The following is a 21322-nucleotide window of genomic DNA, read 5'->3' on the forward strand; positions in this document are numbered from 1 at the left end:
CCCACGAGACCCCCTCCCTTGTGGAAGGACCACACTGCCCTCAGGCTGAACTGAGATGGGGGAAAACCAAGTTCTGATGACATTCACTGAACCGTGAATTCAGCTGCGGCCCCTGGACTTTTTCAGTGATGAAGGTGGTATATTCCCTTTTTGCTTTGGCATTATGTTTTAAACATCTGTGAAAGAGAGTCCTAACTGGTCAGCTCTTCCTCAATACCACATGTTATAATACAATAACAATATAGCCTCCAGTCATTCCTGCAAAAAACAGAAACCCAACACACGTGTAAACTATTGAATTCACTCCACTTTATTCTGGGATGTATACTACAGAGAACACAACTCACAAAGATACCAGCGGACATAAAAAAACTAAGGCCATTCTGTGAGTTATTTTTAAAACGTAGTGTTTTTGCACATGATCTTTTAAAAAATGAATTACCTAAACCAAGATTCTCTTCTGAAATAAGAATTCAAGGTCAGCACAAGACAACTTTAGGGCCATGTCTAATCTGAAGCTTATCATGTGACAAGAGCATTTCTGCAACATAAACAATAGCCCTGAGGCAACCGCTACCTCCACATAAAGCTCTCTTTCCCAGATGTCCTCACAAGGTAGTATTGACCACAGTGACCAGTGTTTTAGAAACCATTTTTCTCCCAGTGAATAGCAAAAAGAGACTTTTACCTAAGAGACACATTGCAGAATTCTTGGAACAAGAGAAAGAAAGGGACCCGTAACTAAGGCACTGAAAGCACATTATTTATATAAAGAAATGTAAACAATTTAATACCAACAGGCTCCCTCCATTAGTCTCCGTTATAAAAGTGCACGAGGGCAGCGTGGTCAGGCCGAGCTTGAAGCCCGAGTGAGATGGGAACGTCTCCCCTCCCAGCGAGTTCAGTCGGCTGCTGATGGATGAGGTCTGACGTGGGGCTATGGACGTAACTAATTTCAAAGTTACTCAAGTGGAAGCTGGGATTTCTCCCCGTCTGTGTTTTAGTAGCCTAACAAACGGATTTTATTAAGAACTTTAAATTATGGGCTCTGACATTTATTTTTCTTTTAGTCTTTTACCATGTTCTTCTACTGAATTTTACAATGACTTTGGCTTGTTTCATCAGAGGCCTGGTGGGAAAACTTGTGACCTAATCAGTGCCCTTCCTTGTAGGTTCCTATTTTAAGTATAATGGTTCATGTCCACTTGCTTTATTTAAGTCTTGTCTGAATGGTAAAGATGTAACAAATGGACATGCAGCACTGTAAACATTTCTAACTCCACTGAGTCTCCTCTGGATGGACTGGTGAGAGTCCAGATGCTGCCAGACAGGCGGCTGCTGAGTCCAGAGCCAGACTGGGAGATGGGAAGGGGTCACAGCTGAGGCCAAGCACAGTACTGTAACTGCATTAACCTCTACCTGACCTATCAATTTTAGAGTCCAAATCATGGACAGTGTATTTCTTTAAATAAGAGAAGAAAAAGTTGTGTAGGAAAACACAAATGATTTCAATTTTAAAAGAAGCCTTATTGCAAACAAAACAAAACAAAAAAAACCACACCAGAGACCAAAAAAGGCAACATTTTTCTTTTTGAAGTTATTTCTAATTCTTAGAAGTACAATGTCTCAGTTTCAGTGCTTATGAATTCAGGGTACTAAAAAAGAGTTTGCATTTTATCTTAAACATGTTTTTTACGATCAAAAGAAAACATGTTTTAAAAAGGAAGAGTTCCCCTTTTACAGGTTTCATGGGGTTCTAGAGGACTCGCCATTAAAGCCAGACCCTTGAGCAGTTGGAGGAAGGGCAGCCCGGCTACATTACAAACACCTGTGGAGTAGAAAACTCAGCGTTTCTCTCTGACCCAGGACAAATGCAATCCTGATTGTTAAACTATTTCTTATTTCCAAATATAACCAGAAGTCTGAGAGAGACCTAAATTAGAAACCTCTTTTATTAAAGGGCGGGGGGGAAAAAAAGGTTAAAAAAATAACCACCTTAGAAACCAAGGAAGCTGGGTCTGGAGCAGATGTGCATAATAACTAATTAGTAGCCCCAGCAACTAATTAGTAGCCCCGGCAGGATTGAAAACAGCCTTGGGAGAGTAGTTAAATACAGGTTGGGCTCTGCAGCAGAGGCACTAGTTAGTTCTCTTCCAGTGAAGATGGTGCCAACATGAATGCTGCGGTGGCTTTCTGAAAGAAGAGTCTGCTGGGTAAGTCTAGCTCACAGCGCGCTTGCCTGTCACAGCGATGCCGGTTTCCACTGCCGGCGGAAATCACCGTCCAGCACAAAGGAGATGTAATTAAGGAGAAGGCACTCGTGCCAAGAGTACACAAAGCTAGAAACAGTGTTTGAAGCTGGTTCAAGGCAGGAATACGCGGACAGGTTTTTTAACAGTAAAGACTTTTTTCGCGGGCCTCTCACTGTTGTGGCCTCTCCCGTTGTGGAGCACAGGCTCCGGACGCGCAGGCTCAGCGGCCATGGCTCACGGGCCCAGCCGCTCCGCGGCATGTGGGATCTTCCCAGACCGGGGCACGAACCCATGTCCCCTGCATTGGCGGTAGACTGTCAACCACTGCGCCACCAGGGAAACCCAGTAAAGACTTTCAATTGCCCCATATTTTCTGCTGCTCTGACCAGCATTCCCATTAGGACCAAAAAAAAAACGTAGCTGCAGGGCCCCAGCGGAGTGGAAACAATGACCACACATTTCTTTTTTGCCTCAGAAGGAGATTGGTGCTGTTGACTTGCTGAATTTTCCATTGACTCCAAATAACAGGAATATTTAGGTGAACAATTGGTAAAATGTGGGCTTTACTAATGAAAGAGGAAACCTGGGACTAAAAAAGAGAGATCCCTCACTATCATTAAAAAAGGATTCACTTTTGTGTGACTTGGTTTTAAGAATAAAACTTGTCAAGGCTACAAGGATTGAATAATTTAGGTTAAACCATTACGGCCCTGTCTGCAAGTGCTGCTGTTGATTTAGTGGCAGAAGTTAGACACCCATGCACACGTAGAAAATACAATAACCTTCCTTTTTGTGGCAGGTTTTAAAGAAATATTTCAACCAAGACACAACTTCAAGTGTTTCTGATGGCAATAAGAACGTTCTTCTACGCTTTCCTTTAAAAGGTAAGTGACTTGATGTATACCGTTTATAATGCAGAAAAGCTACACCTGCTAACAAGCTGTAAAGAAACCGGCACTAAACAAGGTTACACAGAAGTGAAGAACTAAACTGTATGAATTCCTGGTTTTAAAAATTCAAACTAAGGTTTCTGAGTGGAGAGCCTGTGGTTGCTCCCTGAGACTTGTCCAGCTCTTATTTCCCACGTGAGAAAAGGGCACCGGTGGTCTTGTGACGTCTAGGTCAGTGCACGGCTAAATGCCAAGATTTCATGAGTAATGAAGGGCTTCCTATTAAAATGTTTGTTCAGCTTAAGGACAAGGGGTTTCTGTTTTCTGGTCTTGAGGAAGGATGCAAGGGTTTGACTGGCATAGAAAGGAGTGCGGGGACAGGGCCGAGAGGGAGCCAGGAGGAAGGGCCCTCACCTCCACCGTCAGGTGCCAGCACTTGATCTGGGCCAGTGCCCAGGAGCCCCAGATCTGCCTCCTGTCTGGGGAGTTTGTTAGGAAGCAGGATTGGGCCTCTAAGAAGATCTGTGTGTACCTTGTCTGCTAACAGCCTGATGATTGTTTACTAATACTCTGGCCCAAGTTATTTCACAGCGATTGCTCCCTGCTACACAGTGTTGAAATTACATTCAGAGATATAAAAAAAAAAAAAAAAATCGTGTGTGTAGCAATATTTTCCCACAAAACTAAGTGCAAAATATCTTTAACAAATAATGACGATAGTAAGAAATATTTGACATAGTCATGCAGAAAAGCATCTCGGTTTACAAAAGCTTATCCAAAATATCCCCTAGGCTTTTACACTGCGAACCTTACGATCTTACTCCTTTTTCTCTGCATTTAAATGTGGCTGTTTGTGTAAAAAACGGTAACATGCAAGTTCGATGATCTCCAGTCCACCAAATATTCTCTCCTGCAGCACGAAGATGACAATGATGATTATAAAATACCACCGAACAAGGCTGTACAGATAGATGAGCAGGCACACTGCAGGGCCGAACAGGGTCCAGTACAGTATGGAGAGCAATTTGACCACAAGGACCCTGAGCTCAGACTTGCAAGGTGGAATGACAGTCTGCCCCGTAAAGTAAAAATTCTTCTGCCCTTGATAGAAGGAGCGCAGCCTCTCCTCTTTCTCTTCCCACCGCTTGCGGCACCAGAGCTGGAGGTCCTCCTTGGATGTTGGGAGGGTGTCCACTGGGTATCGGTGGACGTGGAAGTGGATCTCCTTGGGAAAGTCCCCAAGGAGGAGGTGCCTCTCTGTCTGGGGAATGTTGTGAGGGTATGCCACCGTGATGTCATGGACGGCATCCAGGTTCTTACCTAGGTTTTGGAAAAGATAAAAATACAGATGGAGTAAAGATCAATTCAGACAGCAATGCTGATTCACAAAACCAGGACCAAGTGAACCAAGATGAACAAACACGGGCTGTAAACACTCGCGTTCCTATGCTGTTGGGTCAGCATTTACCAGTCATTTTTAGTCTTTTATCTGCTTGCTAATTACCACAAAGACCTTTAGAAAGAAATTACCCTCATTTGTAGAAACGGCAATCTGCCATTATAGAACTAAACGAATAAGCACATTAAGTTAGATTTGAGATAGGAATTAGAGCACAGACAGCTCTTTTGCACCAGCAGGACTCACTGTTTTGAGACCTCCTATCAATAATAAATACACCCTCTCTCCAAATAAAAAACTTGCTCACCATTAACCCAATATTATCACGAAAGCTACTGGAATGAAAAACTCAGAATCAGACTTGATGAAGTGGTCAGACATGCATGAAAACTTCCATATGATTTTTTTATTTCTAGAAACATCAATGTGAAGTCTGAATAAGACCCTGACCCAGTGCAGCACCATCCTTAGAAATCTCATGATTTAGTTACTTTGGGGTTAAGTGTTGTCAGCAAAGTCATATGCCAGATGCTGGAGATAGAGAAGTGAATAAAATACGGTCCCTAACCTCACTGCAGAGCTCACAGCAGAATCAGGGGGACGGCAAGTGCAGTGCCCTAACAGGGGCCTGTGGAAATGGGGAGGGAGCTGGGGAAGCAGGAGAGCGATGGCAGGGTGAGCCTCCCAGCAGAGAACACTGGGGAGCTGAGGGCACTAAACACAGGCTGGAGGCATTCGGTTAAGGCCTCATTGTCAAACTTGAGAATTGGAACTCAAGTCTGTAGGTGACAGAGAAGCACCTTAAATGGTGGAGAACCACTTAAGGATTTTAAATAGAAAAGCGGCCAGAATTTGTTTCATTTTATCAGGGATTAGCTTGGGGGCAGTAATGAGAATAGTTTGGAGAGGACCAGGGGCAAGAGAGGTCGGAAAAGTAATTTGATTGGTCATTACAAGGCAAGAGATGAAGAGGAGGTAGGGACTAAAGTAAGTGACATGTCTAAAAAAATCACAAGGAAGAACTGACCTGACGGAATGCTCAACTGGAGAGGGTGGAATGAGCCCGAGGTTTGTTTCTGCTCCGGGTTCTTGAGCGGACTGCGGTGGGGGGGTGGCAGTTTTGAGATTAAAAATGTGAGCGGAGTTGGATCTTTAAGGAATCAAGAGGATCACCTATGGAACCCTGTAACGAGGCCCAGGGAGGTTAAGATTTCTGCCCAAGGGCACACAGCATGTTGAGGCATAGTCTCTGAATGTTGCTTTCTTCCATATCGACTTATCTGCAGTGAGAGACTTTTGATGTGAAATTTGCAATCACAGAACCATATGAGGTACGCGAAATTAATCTGTGGTGGCGGAAATCAGAACAGTAGTTGCCTGTGGGGGAGGGAACTGATTGGAAGGGAGCATGAGGTAATTTTCAGGGGGGCAGGGACTATATCTTGGGGGGCAGGACTATTCTATATCTTGATTAGGGTGTGGATTACATCAAATGGTACATTTAAGATCTGTGCATTTCACTCTGTTCAAATTTTACCTCAATATTAAGAACAGTAAAGATATGAAGCAACTTCCCCACCTTAGCTCACCATGTTTACCCTTACTACTGAACCATTACTGAACCTCTATAAATATATACTGTCCGTCTCCTCTACTCTGTGATTTACCTTAGAGAAAGGACCAGGTTTCAATCTGGTTTCATAACTGCGTTATAAAATACACAGCCCTTAATAAGAGCTATGTCATAAAAAAATGAGAATACCTATATCAACAAGGTTTAGGTTCAAAACCAGAGGGACAGTCCTTTAGGGACCCTGTGCACTGTTGACATGGGAGTAGAGGAGGCAGTGCAAGGCTGGTAGAGGCAACTCCACTGCACTTGCGTCTGAAGTCCTAGAAGAGAGACTAGGCCCAAGCCATTCGGCTCCAGAGGAGGGAACTTGGTCCTGTGGTTAGAAGCCACAGGGAAAAGCTTTTCCACAGCTGTCAAGAGGTGATGTGTTCACCATCTGAGAAAAGACTGGTTGACCATGGCCTGGTGTGCTGTAGCAGGAATTTACATGCTAGAAGGTGGGCCATCTGATCAAGCATCCAAAGACCAACTCTTTCACTGCTACACTGAGTGTGATATATCCACTAAGAAGGTAATATAATGTGTCTTACCTATTAACTCACCTGCATTAAAAACTGAGCAGCCTTTTGTCAATTTAGCATCAATCACGACTACCCTGCTCCATCACAGATGAAACTTTTCCTTGACAAGTGAGTTTGATATTTTAGTGCTCCCTCCACCTGCAGACCTCAGAGCCTGTTTCTTTATGCCCACCAACCAGAGACACAATCCTTGTTCTAGCTGTCTTACCTCCACTTCATCTACCCTTTCCCCACTGTCTCTCTCAATGAGGGAAAAGACATGTCTTCACCTCTTGTCACATGTTATGCCACCTGGCTTCTGATTCAGAACTGAGTTCACATTTACTTTCAAAACTCCTCTGTGAGAGGGCGGACAGCAGAAGCAAGAAGAACTACAATTCTGCAGCCTGTGGAAGGAAAACCACATTCACAGAAAGACAGACAAAATGAAAAGGCAGAGTACTTTGTACCAGATGAAGGAACAAGACAAAACCCCAGAAAAACAACCAAATGAAGTAGAGATAGGCAACATTCCAGAAAAAGAATTCAGAATAGTGATAGTGAAGATGATCCAGGACCTCGGAAAAAGAATGATCCAGGACCTTGGAGGCAAAGATTGAGAAGATGCAAGAAATGTTTAACAAAGACCTAGAAGAATTAAAGAACAAACAAACAGAGATGAACAATACAGTAACTGAAATGAAAAATACACTAGAAGGAATCAATAGCAGAATAACTGAGGCAGAAGAATGGATAAGTGACCTGGAAGACAGAATGGTGGAATTCACTGCTGTGGAACAGAATAAAGAAAAAAGAATGAAAAGAAGTGAAGACAGCCTAAGAGACCTCTGGGACAACATTAAACACAACCTTCGCATTAGAGGGGTCACAGAAGGAGAAGAAAAAGAGAAAGGGCCTGAGAAAATATTTGAAGAGATTATAGTTGAAAACTTCCCTAATGTGGGAAATGAAATAGCCACAGTCCAGGAAGCACAGAGAGTCCCATACAGGATAAATCCAAGGAGAAACATGCCAAGACACATATTAATCAAACTATCAAAAATTAAATACAAAGAAAAAATATTAAAAGCAGCAAGGGAAAAACAACAAATAACACACAAGGGAATCCCCATAAGGTTAACAGCTGATTTCTCAGCAGAAACCCTACAAGCCAAAAGGGAGTGGCACGACATATTTAAAGTGATGAAAGGGAAGAACCTACAACCAAGATTACTCCACCTGGCAAGGATCTCATTCAGATTTAATGGAGAAATCAAAAACTTTACAGACAAGAAAAAGCTAAGAGAATTCAGCACCACCAAACCAGGTCTACAACAAATGCTAAAGGAACTTCTCTAAGTGGGAAACACAAGAGAAGAAAAGGACCTACAAAAAAGAACCCATAACAATTAAGAAAATGGTAATAGGAACATACATGTCGATAATTACCTTAAACGTGAATGGATTAAATGCTCCAACCAAAAGACACAGGCTCGCTGAATGGATACAAAAACAAGACCCATATATATGCTGTCTATAAGAGACCCACTTCAGACTTAGGGACACAAACAGACTGAAAGTGAGGGGATGGAAAAAGATATTCCATGCAAATGGAAATCAAAAGGAAGCTGGAGTAGCAATGCACATATCAGATAAAATAGACCTTAAAATAAAGAATGTTACATGAAACAAGGAAGGACACTACATAATGATCAAGGGATCAATCCAAGGAGAAGATATAACAATTATAAATACATTTGCACCCAACAAAGGAGCACCTCAATACATAAGGCAACTGCTAACAGCTATAAAAGAGGAAATCGACTAACACAATAATAGTGGGGGACTTTAACACCTCACTTACACCAATGGACGGATCATCCAAACAGAAAATTAATAAGGAAACACAAACTTTAAATGGCACAATAGGCCAGATAGATTTAATTGATATTTATAGGACATTCCATCCAAAAACAGCAGATCACGCTTTCTTCTCAAGTGCACACAGAATATTCTCCAGGGTAGATCACATCTTGAGTCACAAATCAAGCCTCAGTAAATTTAAGAAAATTAAAATCATATCAAGCATCTTTTCTGACCACAATGCTATGAGATTAGAAATCAGTTACAAGGAAAAAAACATAAAATACACAAACACATGGAGGCTGAACAATACGTTACTAAGTAACCAAGAGATCACTGAAGAAATCAAAGAGGAAATCAAAAAATACCTAGAGACAAATTACAACGAAAACACGATGATCCAAAACCTATGGGATACAGCAAAAGCAGTTCTAAGAGGGAAGTTTAGAGCTATACAAGCATACCTCAAGAAACAAGAGAAATCTCAAATGATCCAACCTTACACCTAAAGGAACCAGAGAAAGAAGAACAAACAAAACCCAAAGTTAGTAGAAGGAAAGAAATAATAAAGAGCACAGCAGAAATAAATTAAACAGAAACGAAGGAAATAATAGCAAAGATCAATAAAACTAAAAGCTGGTTCTTTGAGAAGATAAACAAAATTGATAAACCTTTAGCCAGACCCATGAAGAAAAAGAGGGAGAGGACTCAATAGAATTTGAAATGAAAAAGGAGACGTTACAACAGACACTGCAGAAATAAAAAGCATCCTAAGAGACTACTACAAGCAACTCTATGCCAATAAAATGGACAACCTGGAAGAAATGGACAAATTCTTAGAAAGGTATATCCTTCCAAGACTGAACCAGGAAGAAATAGAAAATATGAACAGACCAATCAGAAGCACTGAAATTGAAACTGATTAAAAATCCTCCAACAAACAAAAGTCCAGGACCAGATAGCTTCACAGGCGAATTCTGTCGAACATTTAGAGAAGAGGTAACACCCATCCTTCTCAAACTCTTATAAAAAACTGCAGAGGAAGGAACACTCCCAAACGCATTCTATGAGGCCACCATCACCCTGATACCAAAACCAGACAAAGATACTACAAGAAAGGAAAATTACAGACCAATATCACTGATGAATATAGATGCAAAAATTCTCAACAAAATACTAGCAAACAGAATCCAACAACACATTAAAAAGATCATACACTATGATCAAGTGGGATTTATCCCAGGGATGCAAGGATTCTTCAATATACGCAGATCAATCAATGTGATACACCATATTAACAAAGTGAAGAATAAAAACCATACGATCAACTCAATAGATGGAGAAAAAGCTTTTGACAAAATTCAACACCCATTTATGATAAAAACTCTCCAGAGAGTGGGCACAGAGGGAACCTATCTCAACATAATAAAGGCCATATACGACAAACCCACAACAAACATCATTCTCCATGGTGAAAAACTGAAAGCACTTCCTCCAAGATCAGGAACAAGACAAGAATGTCCACTCTTGCCACTATTATTCAACATAGTTTTGGAAGTCCTAGCCATGGCAATCAGAGAAGAAAAAGAAATAAAGGGAATACAAATTGGAAAAGAAGAAGTAAAACTGTCACTGTTTACAGATGACATGATTCTCTACACAGAGAATCCTAAAGATGCCACCAGTAAACTACTAGAGCTAATTACTGAATTTGGTAAAGTTGCAGGATACAAAATTCACAGAAATCTCTTGCATTCCTCTTCACTAACAACGAAAGATCAGACAGAGAAATCAAGGAAACAGTCCCATTTACCACTGCAACAAACAGAATAAAATAACTAGGAATAAACCTTCCTAAGGAGGAAAAGACACGGATGACAGAAATCAAAGATGACACAAACAGATGGAGAGATATATCACGTTCTTGGATTGGAAGAATCAATATTGTGAAAAGGTCTATACTACCCAAAGCAATCTACAGATTCAGTGCAATCCCTATCAAATTACCAGTGGCATGTTTTTAAAGAACTAGAACAAAAAATCTTAAAATTTGTATGGAGACACAAAAGACCCCTGAATAGCCAAATCAGTCTTGAGCTGGAAGAATCAGACTCCCTGACTTCAGACTATACTACAAAGCTACAGCAATCAAGATAATATGGTATTGGCACAATAACAGAAATATAAATCAGTGGAACAGGATAGAAAGCCCAGAGATAAACCCACACACCTATGGTCACCTAATCTATGACAAAGGAGGCAAGGATATACAATGGAGAAAAGACAGTCTCTTCAATAAGTGGTGCTGGGAAAACTGGACAGCTACATGTAAAAGAATGAAATTAGAACACTCCCTAACACCATACACAAAAATAAACTCAAAATGGATTAGAGATCTAAATGTAAGACCAGACACTATAAGACTCTTAGAGGAAAACATAGGAAGAACACTCTTTGACATAAATCACAGTAAGATCTTTTTTGATCCACCTCCTCAAGTAATGGAAATAAAAACAGAAATAAACAAATGGGACCTAATGAAACTTCAAAGCTTTTGCAAAGCCAAGGAAACTACAAACAAGGTGAAAAGACAACCCTCAGAATGGGAGAAAATATCTGTAAACGAATCAATGGACAAAGGATTAATCTCCAAAATATACAAGCAGCTCATGCAGCTCAATGTTAAAAAAAAAAACCTAATCCAAAAATGGGCAGAAGACTTAAATAGACATTTCTCCAAAGAAGACATACAGATGGCCAAGAAGCACATGAAAAGCTGCTCAACATCACTATTAGAGAAATGAAAATCAAAACTACAGTGAGGTATCATCTCACACCAGTTAAAATGGGCATCATCAGAAAATCTACAAACAACAAATGCTGGAGAGGGTGTGGAGAAAAGGGAACCCTCCTGCACTGTTGGTGGGAATGTAAACTGATACAGCCACTATGGAGAAGAGTATGGAGGTTCCTTAAAAAACTAAAAATAGAATTACCATATGACCCAACAATCTCACTACTGGGCATATACCCAGAGAAAATCATAATTCAAAAAGACACATGCACCCCAGTGTTCATTGCAGCACTATTTACAATAGCCAGGTCATGGAAGCAACCTAAATGCCCATCGTTAGATGAATGGATAAAGAAGATGTGGTATATATATACAATGGAATATTACTCAGCCATAAAAAGGAATGAAACTGGGTCATTTGGAGAGCCGTGGATGGACCTGAGACTGTCATACAGAGTGAAGTAAGTCAGAAAGAGAAAAACAAATATCGTATATTAATGCATCTATGTGGAATGTAGAAAAATGGTACAGATGAACTGGTTTGTAGGGCAGAAATAGAAACACAGATAGAGAACACGTATGGACACCAAGGGGAGAAAGCGGTGGGGGGGTGGTGGTGGTGGTGGGATGAATTGGGAGATTGGGATTGACATGTATACACGGATGTGTATAAAATGGATGACTAATAAGAACCTGCTGTATAAAAAAATAAAGTAAAATTCAAAACAAAAAAGTATCAGCCATAGAGATGATAAAAAACAACAAAAAACCCCAACAACTCCTCTGCAGTCAGCATTTCTGCCTCCGCCTTCTGCCCAGCCCTTCTCCTCAGTCAGGGTTACAGGCCCATCAGCCTCAGTGGTCCACAGCCTGGAACTCTCTCCTTCCCCACGCAAACCCCACCATCTTGCTACTCAGTCACTCTACACCAGTTCCCGCAGCTCACCTGTCCCAGCCTTCTCCTCTAGGCGGTTCTTAATGCTTATCAAGCAAATACAGCCATGTATCATTACAAACTGGTAGCAAAGTGGTATATATTCTACTAGTAAGAAGCTAAACTGCCCCTTTCTGCATTCTTCTTGACAACCTGTAGTGGTAGCGGTGTATGTCTACATGCACACGTGTCTGTTCAATATAGAAATGGCAAGTTTTGAGACAGACGGTACCACTGACAGGAACGTTTTGTGAAAAAATTCTAGATTCCCTGCAGTACAGAGCATGAGGGCTGTGAAAGCAGACTGCCTGGGTTCAAATCCTAGCTCTGCCTCTTAGTAAATGAATGAATGAATCTCTCTGTGACTTACTTAGTTCCTGTATCTAAAAACCACCTCCCAGGGCTGTTGCAAGGGTAAATAATATATGTAAAAAGACAAAACGAGATCTGATACATAGTAAGCGCTACTGCATCATAATGTTAGCATGTTAGGCTCTAACCTAACTTCAGCTTCTGTTAGTCCACAGATGCCGGCATGGTTAGTGGGGGAAATACTGCATTCAAGTATCTTCTTTATACCACTATCCAGGGCACTCCTCTCTTGGGCCCTGAAGATGCCAATTATGGACCTCATGTCTTCTACTCAAGGCATATATTCAAATTATTATTTCACAAAATGGCCAAGAACATTGCTCTGCCTCAAATATTTCAGGTTCTTTCCCTGAAATATTTTATCTCAATTTTCTTCAAAGACCAGCTCAAATTCTAAGGGTTCTAAGCAGAGTTTTCTTTACATATTCAGGCCAAGTGGTCTTGCCCTCTATGAGTGCTTAAGGCATATGTGCTGATGTGCTCTTCTGGGCACTTACCTGCTATCCTGCACTACAGTACTAGAAGCTCACAGGAACCCACTGTCCCAGGGAAACATAAAAATCTAAGGGGCAGGACCGTGTCTTTGCCTCTTTAGAACCTTAGTACCTGACATAATGTCCTGCACTTACAGAGGTTCCAGAAATGCTTATTTAACCCATATCTATAGACCACCTATCTTCTCATCTAAAAATAGGGAAGGAATTATAATTCCTTCTGCATGAGGCTCTTATAACAATTTTGTGAACTAATGTACACAAGGCTCTTTGCATAGGACTGGCACATGGAAAAGTTCTTAAATGTGAGCATGTGCTACAACTTCTATATTCAGTTAATGAGACTGACCTGCTCTAGTGGATTTTTTTCAACTTGGTTCTGTGAATTCTTGGTTCTGAAAGAATTACAGCCATCTTCGGTGGGGCTGTTGGGTGTTACCTTACAGAAAGGCAGTGTTCCCAAAGTTTCTAATAAGCTGCTTGCTTGGAATTTAGAGCTCTGGAATGATGGACTTCAACATAATTAAAACACTATCTGTATTATAAACAAGAGCAACATCGTAACATTAGAAGCTAAAAAAGACAGTAAGGTGAAAAAGTGAGAACTGGGAAGAAGCAGAAGAAAAGACAGGTTGTATCTTGTCACTCCTTTCCCGGAGCTGGGTCTTCAAGCATCACAGACTCAGAAAGGCATTAGGGCCAGAGCAAGAGAGGCGGAAATGGAGAGAGGCTTTTATACCTGGCAGTGTCTTGACAATTTTTAAACTTTATAGTTAGTAAATGTCTCCAGACAGCACAAAGCCACATACAACTCTTGACTGCTGAGAAAAGAGCTTACTTTTCAAACCATCGTATCAAGATCTCTTGGCCCTGGGGCCTCTAGCCCAGGGGAACCCTTACTACCAGACAAGTTAGCTTCCTCCCAGAAGGTAGCAGGCCAGGGGTTGGCAGGCTTGCAGAACTTGGTTCATACGTAAGTGACAATAATGAAATGGATACTCAGAAGTTGAGATGTGCCTCTATTTCATTTACCAATTTATAATAGCTAAAATAATGCATAATGGATTAAGAAAAGATAAGTTCCTGCAATTACAAAGGAGTTAAACTATCTTTAAATTTTCTGGTATGAAAACAACAGACTTTTCAGTATGCAAATCAACTTGGGTACGTGATTATTAGTAGAGCCCTACTCACCAGGAATGGAGGAGGGCCAAGTCTTTACACATTTGTATGTTTAAAATGAAAGAACGGAGTGAAGAAATCCCCGTTTGCCCAGATTCAATTATATAGTTCAGTGGCAGAATAATAGAAATGTAAGCTTTTTTGTTTCTTTTTAATCCAAAGTGATCTTTAATGGAGCTGATAACAATTGAAATGTCTTTTCTTTCCCCTTCCATAATCAAATGTATGCAGAATATACAAAAATATAGTTTGTATATCATTTTAATGCCTGCTTTAAAAAAATTACAAATAAGTTTATTTTCTATTAGAGCTAGATCCATAAATCTAACTACATGTATTAGATATTTTTTTTTTTTTTTTGCGGTATGCAGGCCTCTCACTGTTGTGGCCTCTCCCGTTGCGGAGCACAGGCTCCAGATGCGCAGGCCCAGCGGCCATGGCTCACGGGCCCAGCCGCTCCGCGGCATGTGGGATCCTCCCGGACCGGGGCACGGACCCGTGTCCCCTGCATCGGCGGCGGACTCTCAACCACTGTGCCACCAGGGAAGCCCTATTAGATAGTTTTTGATAAAGCAGCTTGTGATCTAAGATGTATGTGTGTTAAAAGAAAATGCTGAAGCCGCTGGTTTTGTGCACTATTTTTCAGATTAATTTAAAAAAACCCAATAGAATAAAAGTTGGAGTTAATAACTAAAAAGTCATTCACTGTGCCACTTTGACACTGACATGTAATAGTACATGGCTAATAATAAGCATGACAAATTGGCACTAGTCAGTACACTTTGAAGAACAGCTTTGAGTGGACAGATTTGGATATATTTAGATGAAAAATACCAATAAAGACACTTTCAGTTTCAAAATAATAGGGCATGCATGAATCACCTAAAATCAACTGGTATTAAGGCTCAAACAGTACCATTTTCTTTGTTAGAGAAAACACTACTGTTTCCTACTAGGGACATTATTCATCTTTCCTTCTGTACAAGTTGGATGCATATGGAACAAAAGGTGGAGTCAGGTGGCTTCCAGCTCTGCCTCTTATCAGCTCTATGGCTTGCCAAGTTCACTAGAAGCCTCATCTGTAAATGTAGATGATAACAGTAGCGACTCTCATAGGGTTTTGTGAAGATCAGTTGGAAACAGGACTGCAGGATGCTTAGAGAAGTGCCTGGCAGGTGGTACGTGCTCAGACTCTCATTGTGATTGTTCTTCCTCCAGGTGGGAGGATCACCTACAGCACCTGAAGAGAGGTTCGGTTTAGGCTGCTACCCTTTACCTTCCTTTCTCTAGATTTCCTCTTCCTTGGGAGAGAGACAAGTCTGTTGTAGTGACACTGAGTTCTGCTGTCTAAAATGTAGTCCACTCCTCCCCCACGGTATAGAAGCAAAGCTGTTTAGGGGATTGACCTTGGCTCTAGGGGTAGGTCCCAATTCATCTCCTGATACATATTCTTCTCCATCCCTACTAACTCATTCCTATACTAACTCATTTTGAGCTCAGCATAGATATTAAATCCTCTGAGGTATTCAGAATTAGAAACTGATGATTTGTGCTCTAGGATCATTGGTCTCTTGTCCCATATTGTTGTTGCTGTTGTTTTTTTAATAAGTCAAAGTTAGTGCCTACTCTTTTTCTAAGAGAGAACCATCCTGCGCTTAAAAAGCAAATTTCAGCTGAAAGGTGAAACTAAAAATGGTATCCTTGTGAACAATCTTACTTATCCAACCTGACTTCAGGTCTTACACATTAATTTTAGGGACATATATTTTCACTTCCTATCCTAAATCTATTGAACTTTTGTGTTTCCATGTGTAAACGCATGAATCTTTTCAGTTACGAATCTCTCTTCGGATGGGCATTGGTTCTCTGGATCTTCAAAACAAGTTTTATTTTCTAGGTAGAGTGGAAACCTGTTGACATTTTCCATAATTCGACAGTACTGGTGCATTATTAGAACATCAAAGGCAAGATGTGAATAACAATACAGCACTTGCTGAGGCCAGATACACACATATACACACGTGTATATAAAACATGCTCTTTGAAAAAAGATATATAAACTTTCAAAAATAAGATCATACCGTATACACTGTTTTATAACTTTGTTCATGCATTTCCCATCCATGCCATTAAAGATTTTCTAATATGTCACTTTATAGATGTATAATATCTGATTTTATATATATATTAAAATTACTTTGTTTTCAGGTATTTAAGTTGTTTTCACATAAACAATATTTAAATATCTATCAATATTTAAATAGATACCTTTGTAATTAATGATAAGGATTTTCTAGGATAAATTCCAGTAAGTTAAATTGCTGGATGAAAGAACATGAATACTTTAACAGGCTTTTTGCTACCTATGGGAAACTGACCCCTGCAAAGGTCAATTTAATAAACACGCAAGAAATGTATGGTGGTACTTTCTTTTTCACACTTGTACTAATGCTTGGGATTGCTACTTTTAGAAAGTTGCCAAAGTATGTCATTTTTGTTTTAATTTGTATGTCTTTGATTAGATAAAACAAGTTCACTGGATATACACTGGGACTATTCCTACCTGTTTTGGAAATTCAGTTAGTTGTCATCTTACGGATTTGTAAGACCTCTTTATATTGTACATGCTTTAAATCTTTTACACTAATTTTGGTCATCAGGCTACTAGTGTTTCCCTGGCCACTAGTGAGTTTATTTTGTTGGATTTGCTGCTCTGTGAATGCAGCTCCACATCCTTTATCTAGTTCCTATGGGCTGTTTCTCTCTTTCTAGTCAACTTGCAAAGCTCCTTCTTTATCATGGATTGTTAATACTCTGTATTCTTTGTTGCAAATTTCTTTTTTTTTTTGGCGGTACGCGGGCCTCTCACTGTTGTGGCCTCTTCCGTTGCGGAGCACAGGCTCCGGATGCGCAGGCCCAGCGGCCATGGCTCACGGGCCCAGCCGCTCCGCGGCATGTGGGATCCTCCCGGACCGGGACATGAACCCGTGTCCCCTGCATCGGCAGGCGGACTCTCAACCACTGCGCCACCAGGGAAGCCCTGTTGCAAATTTTTATAAATCCACTATCGCCTTTATTTATGGCATCTATCCAATACTCATGTGTGCATGCATGTGCGTGTCTATGTCTATACAAGTTCATTTCTTTTTTGGTTACAGCTTTTGGATTCCTGTTTTTGTCTTCCCTGCCCCTAGACTGTATGTATATTTTATGTTTTTCTACAAGATGAGAAACATTTTTCATTTAATTTTATAATCTAGCTTTACTTTCTTTCAAGACATTCATTTTTCTAGCATCCTTTATTAAATAACTCCTTTTCTCCCCACTGTTTTGAAATACCAACTTGGTCATATATTACATTCTCAAATATATAGATATCCAGTCTCCCTTCTCTCTTCTGCTCCATTAATCTGTGTTTATTCCTGCTTCCCTTAGTGACTTAATATCGAATAAGGCAAGTCTGGCTGTTTTCTTTTTCACACGATATTGGGCTCCTGCTGGCACCGATTTTGCAATATACATTTAAGAGTATTTAACTTAATTCTAACACACAAAAACACCCCCCTCTCGACTTATCCCAAAATTGCATTTGCGTGATATTTACATTATACTTTTGAAAGAACTGACACTTTTATATTGTCTTTTCAAGAAAAAAGTATGAGTTTCCATGTGCTCAAATCTTATTTTCTCTTCCAATAAGACTTCAGTTTTCTTCACATAACTTCTGTGGCTTTCTTTGAAAATTTATTCCTAAATAATTTCATAATTTTTTTCATTATGGTGAATGGAATATGTGTTCCTACTTCTGCTTTTAGGCAAGCACTGCTTAGAATAGAGAAAATCAGTTGTTGTGTATTTATCTCATATGTAGCCATACTAACAAATTTTAAGTCTACTTGATTTTTTGACTGGACTCTTTTTGACTTTCTAGATTTTCTATCAGCAGCAAAAACGCAGCTTTATGTTGAATTTTATCATCTTTATGGTCTTTTCTTAGTGCTTTCACTAGCATTTGCTTAATAATAAAAAGCATAGTTCTGACTTTAACCAAAATGTGGGTTTTAATGCTTCAGCATATGAGATACTATTGAGTTTTGGTAGCAGAGTATTATATTTAAATAGTTAACTTCTGTTTTGTTCTAATTTTTATTAGGAGTGCCTTAAGTTTATCAAATCTCTTTTCAGCATCTATGGATAGGATCAAATATATATGTATTTTTTTAAAAAAAGAAAATACTGGTCGAACATCTGTATGAACTAAAGTAGTAGCTAAATATTAAAAGGAAAAATATTAGAAATGCAAAGAGAAATTGAAAAATAATAAAATTACAGTGTAGGCTTCAGTATCTTTCATAATAGGACAACTCCAGTAGATAAAAATTAATTAAATAAAGGAATTGAAACTACTGATAAGTTTGATTTAATAGACTTATACAAACCCATATGTCCCTCAGAAATATTTTAAAAGGGGTAGGATCCCTGGAACACTTTGATGTTTGATCATTCACTTGGTGGCAAGAGGATTAAAACACATTTTATAAAAACTTACATTTTATAAGTTACATTCTCACATCAAGATCCCATAAAAATAAACAACAAAATATAATAACTAAAAGTGTTCTGGGATGTTAACTCTGGGATGGAAGATGAAATCAAAAGAAACATCATGAACTACTTAAAAAAGAATGAAAAAGAGAATCAGTGGGATACAGTAAAGGCTGTACTCAATAATAAATGCTTCATTATTAAAGAGGAAAAATAGGGCTTCCCTGGTGGCGCAGTGGTTGAGAGTCTGCCTGCCGATGCAGGGGACACGGGTTCGTGCCCCGGTCCGGGAAGATCCCACATGCCGTGGAGCGGCTAGGCCCGTGAGCCATGGCCGCTGAGCCTGTGCGTCCGGAGCCTGTGCTCCGCAACGGGAGAGGCCACAACAGTGAGAGGCCCGCGTACTGAAAAAAAAAAAAAAAAAAAAAAAATTATTTCCAAGATAAATTACTTATCTTGGAAATTGGAAAAAAGACAAAGAAAAGAAAAAGAATCCAAAGGGAAAAAGGAAGAGAAAATTACTAAAGATAAAAAGCAACAATTAATGAAACAAAAGTAAGAAATAGTGAAAGAATAAACAAATGCAAAAGCTAGTTATTTGACGAGATGAATAAAATATTAAACTCTATGAAGATGATTAAGGGAAAAAGAGCATACATGTTTAAGATCACAGCAAACGAAACAGAATCACAAATATGGAAGAGATTAAAAGCATTACGAAAACGTGAATCTACACGTGATGATATACACAAACCACAGCAGGAGATCCATGTGTATATGTACTATATATTATACTTCAGATTTGCTTGGTGAAAATGTGTTCACTTCAAAAATCATAAAATATCATTATTCACTCTATTTTCAACAGAAATGCAAGCTATTGTTGCTGTGTAATAAGGACAAAGAGCACAGGTGCTAATTTTATAGGCAGCCCAACATAGCTCATGCACCTTGTCTCCTCAGCTCCCGGGATTTTAGTGCAGAATTTACAAAGCAAACATAGCAATGAATAAAATAACACAATATGCTATGAAGGGAAAGGGACAAAGAGTTCTAGTTCCAAATTGTTTTCACTCCCAGGACCTACTAAGCGTAACTGCCACTTACAATGGCGCATCTGTAGATTGTGTCATTGATGACACAGACTTATTTTGCCTGTTCTTTCAAAAATTCATACTTTGTTTTCATTACTCTTTAAAAGACAAAGATGTGCTAAAATGATGTTTAGAGAAGACATTCAAAATTCAATGTAAAAAAACGAGCAATGACAAAATATAATTTATGTTACTGTTGGATTCAACAAATTTGTTTAGATGTTCCAAAACCCATGGACATGAATCAATACTGGATTAAAAGATTAGAAGTGTCCGCATATGTATACTCTGCTAATTTGCTGGTGTTTGAATTAAATGAGATTGGAGACAGCACATTATTATAGTCTCTGTGCTTTGAGGTTAGGATTGAAGATGACTAATGATGCACTTGGACACTGCCATGTACTGAATGCCTACTAAGTGCCAGGCATTATTAATTCAACAAGTTCTCTATGGAGCAGGTACTGGCTGTAGTACCAAAATCTGCAGGCATTTGGGGTACACTGGTGGACAAAAGGAAGATCCCTCCCTTGTGGAGTTTATCAGGACAGTTACTTTTAGATATGTAACCACCCTTGTGGTGCTATCCCTCTTTTGCAGTTGTGGAAACTGAGGCACAAGGAAGTTGTCACTTGCTGAAGATCACAGTTAGTTAGCCACTTGTGTCTAACGACTACAAAGCCTTTCCACTATGCTGATCTACCTTCTAAGAGCTGCACATTAAGGAGTCAGACTGACCTGGTTTGTACCCAGAGTCTTATTAGCCACGTGACCTTGAACAAGTCACTTAACCTCCCTGGGCCTTAGGCTCTTTATCTGCAATCTGGGAATAGTGTTTCCCTTGGAGGGCTAGAAGAAACAAAAGGTATCTGTCAGCCAGGCTGTAAAGGCAGTCTGCTGTACTTAGTAAGGGCGTCAATTCTATGCAAATGAAAGATCTTGGTGTTTTTCAAGTTTCTTTCCATCTTGCACTGTGTTATTTTCATCTTTTAAGTATATCATGCACATATTCTGATTAACAGAGTTTTGCTATAGTTTATACAAAGTATAAATGATTAAATCTTGTATAAATTTCTGTTATATACTCCTGGGATAAAGCTTGATTGACTGATCCACCAAACCACAAGCTAGGCCCTACCGTCCGCTACGTGGCAGCTATCTAAACCAGAGTGGAATGTCTTAGAATCTTGTAAATCTAAAAACTTTATGGTGAATGGGCTTCCCTGGTGGCGCAGTGGTTGAGAGTCCGCCTGCCGATGCAGGGGACACGGGTTTGTGCCCCGGTCCGGGAAGATCCCACATGTCGCGGAGCGGCTGGGCCCGTGAGCCATGGCCGCTGAGCCTGCGCTCTGCAACGGGAGAGGCCACAA

General features: G+C 39.9%; 1 protein-coding gene across 9 annotated transcripts in view; it reads right to left on the reverse strand.

Annotated features, from left to right (window-relative positions):
- Positions 1-289: 289 nt before the first annotated feature.
- Positions 290-21322, reverse strand: part of LCLAT1 (lysocardiolipin acyltransferase 1) — a 257617-nt gene continuing 236584 nt past the window's right edge. For all 9 annotated transcript variants that reach the window (XM_073791468.1, XM_073791469.1, XM_019942977.3 and 6 more), the window contains one exon: positions 290-4462. In XM_073791468.1, the coding sequence (XP_073647569.1) occupies positions 3960-4462 (503 nt within the window). In that variant the 3' untranslated portion in view covers positions 290-3959. The remainder of the gene's footprint in view (positions 4463-21322) is intronic.

This window comes from Tursiops truncatus, chromosome 14 (assembly GCF_011762595.2).
Source record: "Tursiops truncatus isolate mTurTru1 chromosome 14, mTurTru1.mat.Y, whole genome shotgun sequence".
NCBI classification, from domain to species: domain Eukaryota; kingdom Metazoa; phylum Chordata; class Mammalia; order Artiodactyla; family Delphinidae; genus Tursiops; species Tursiops truncatus.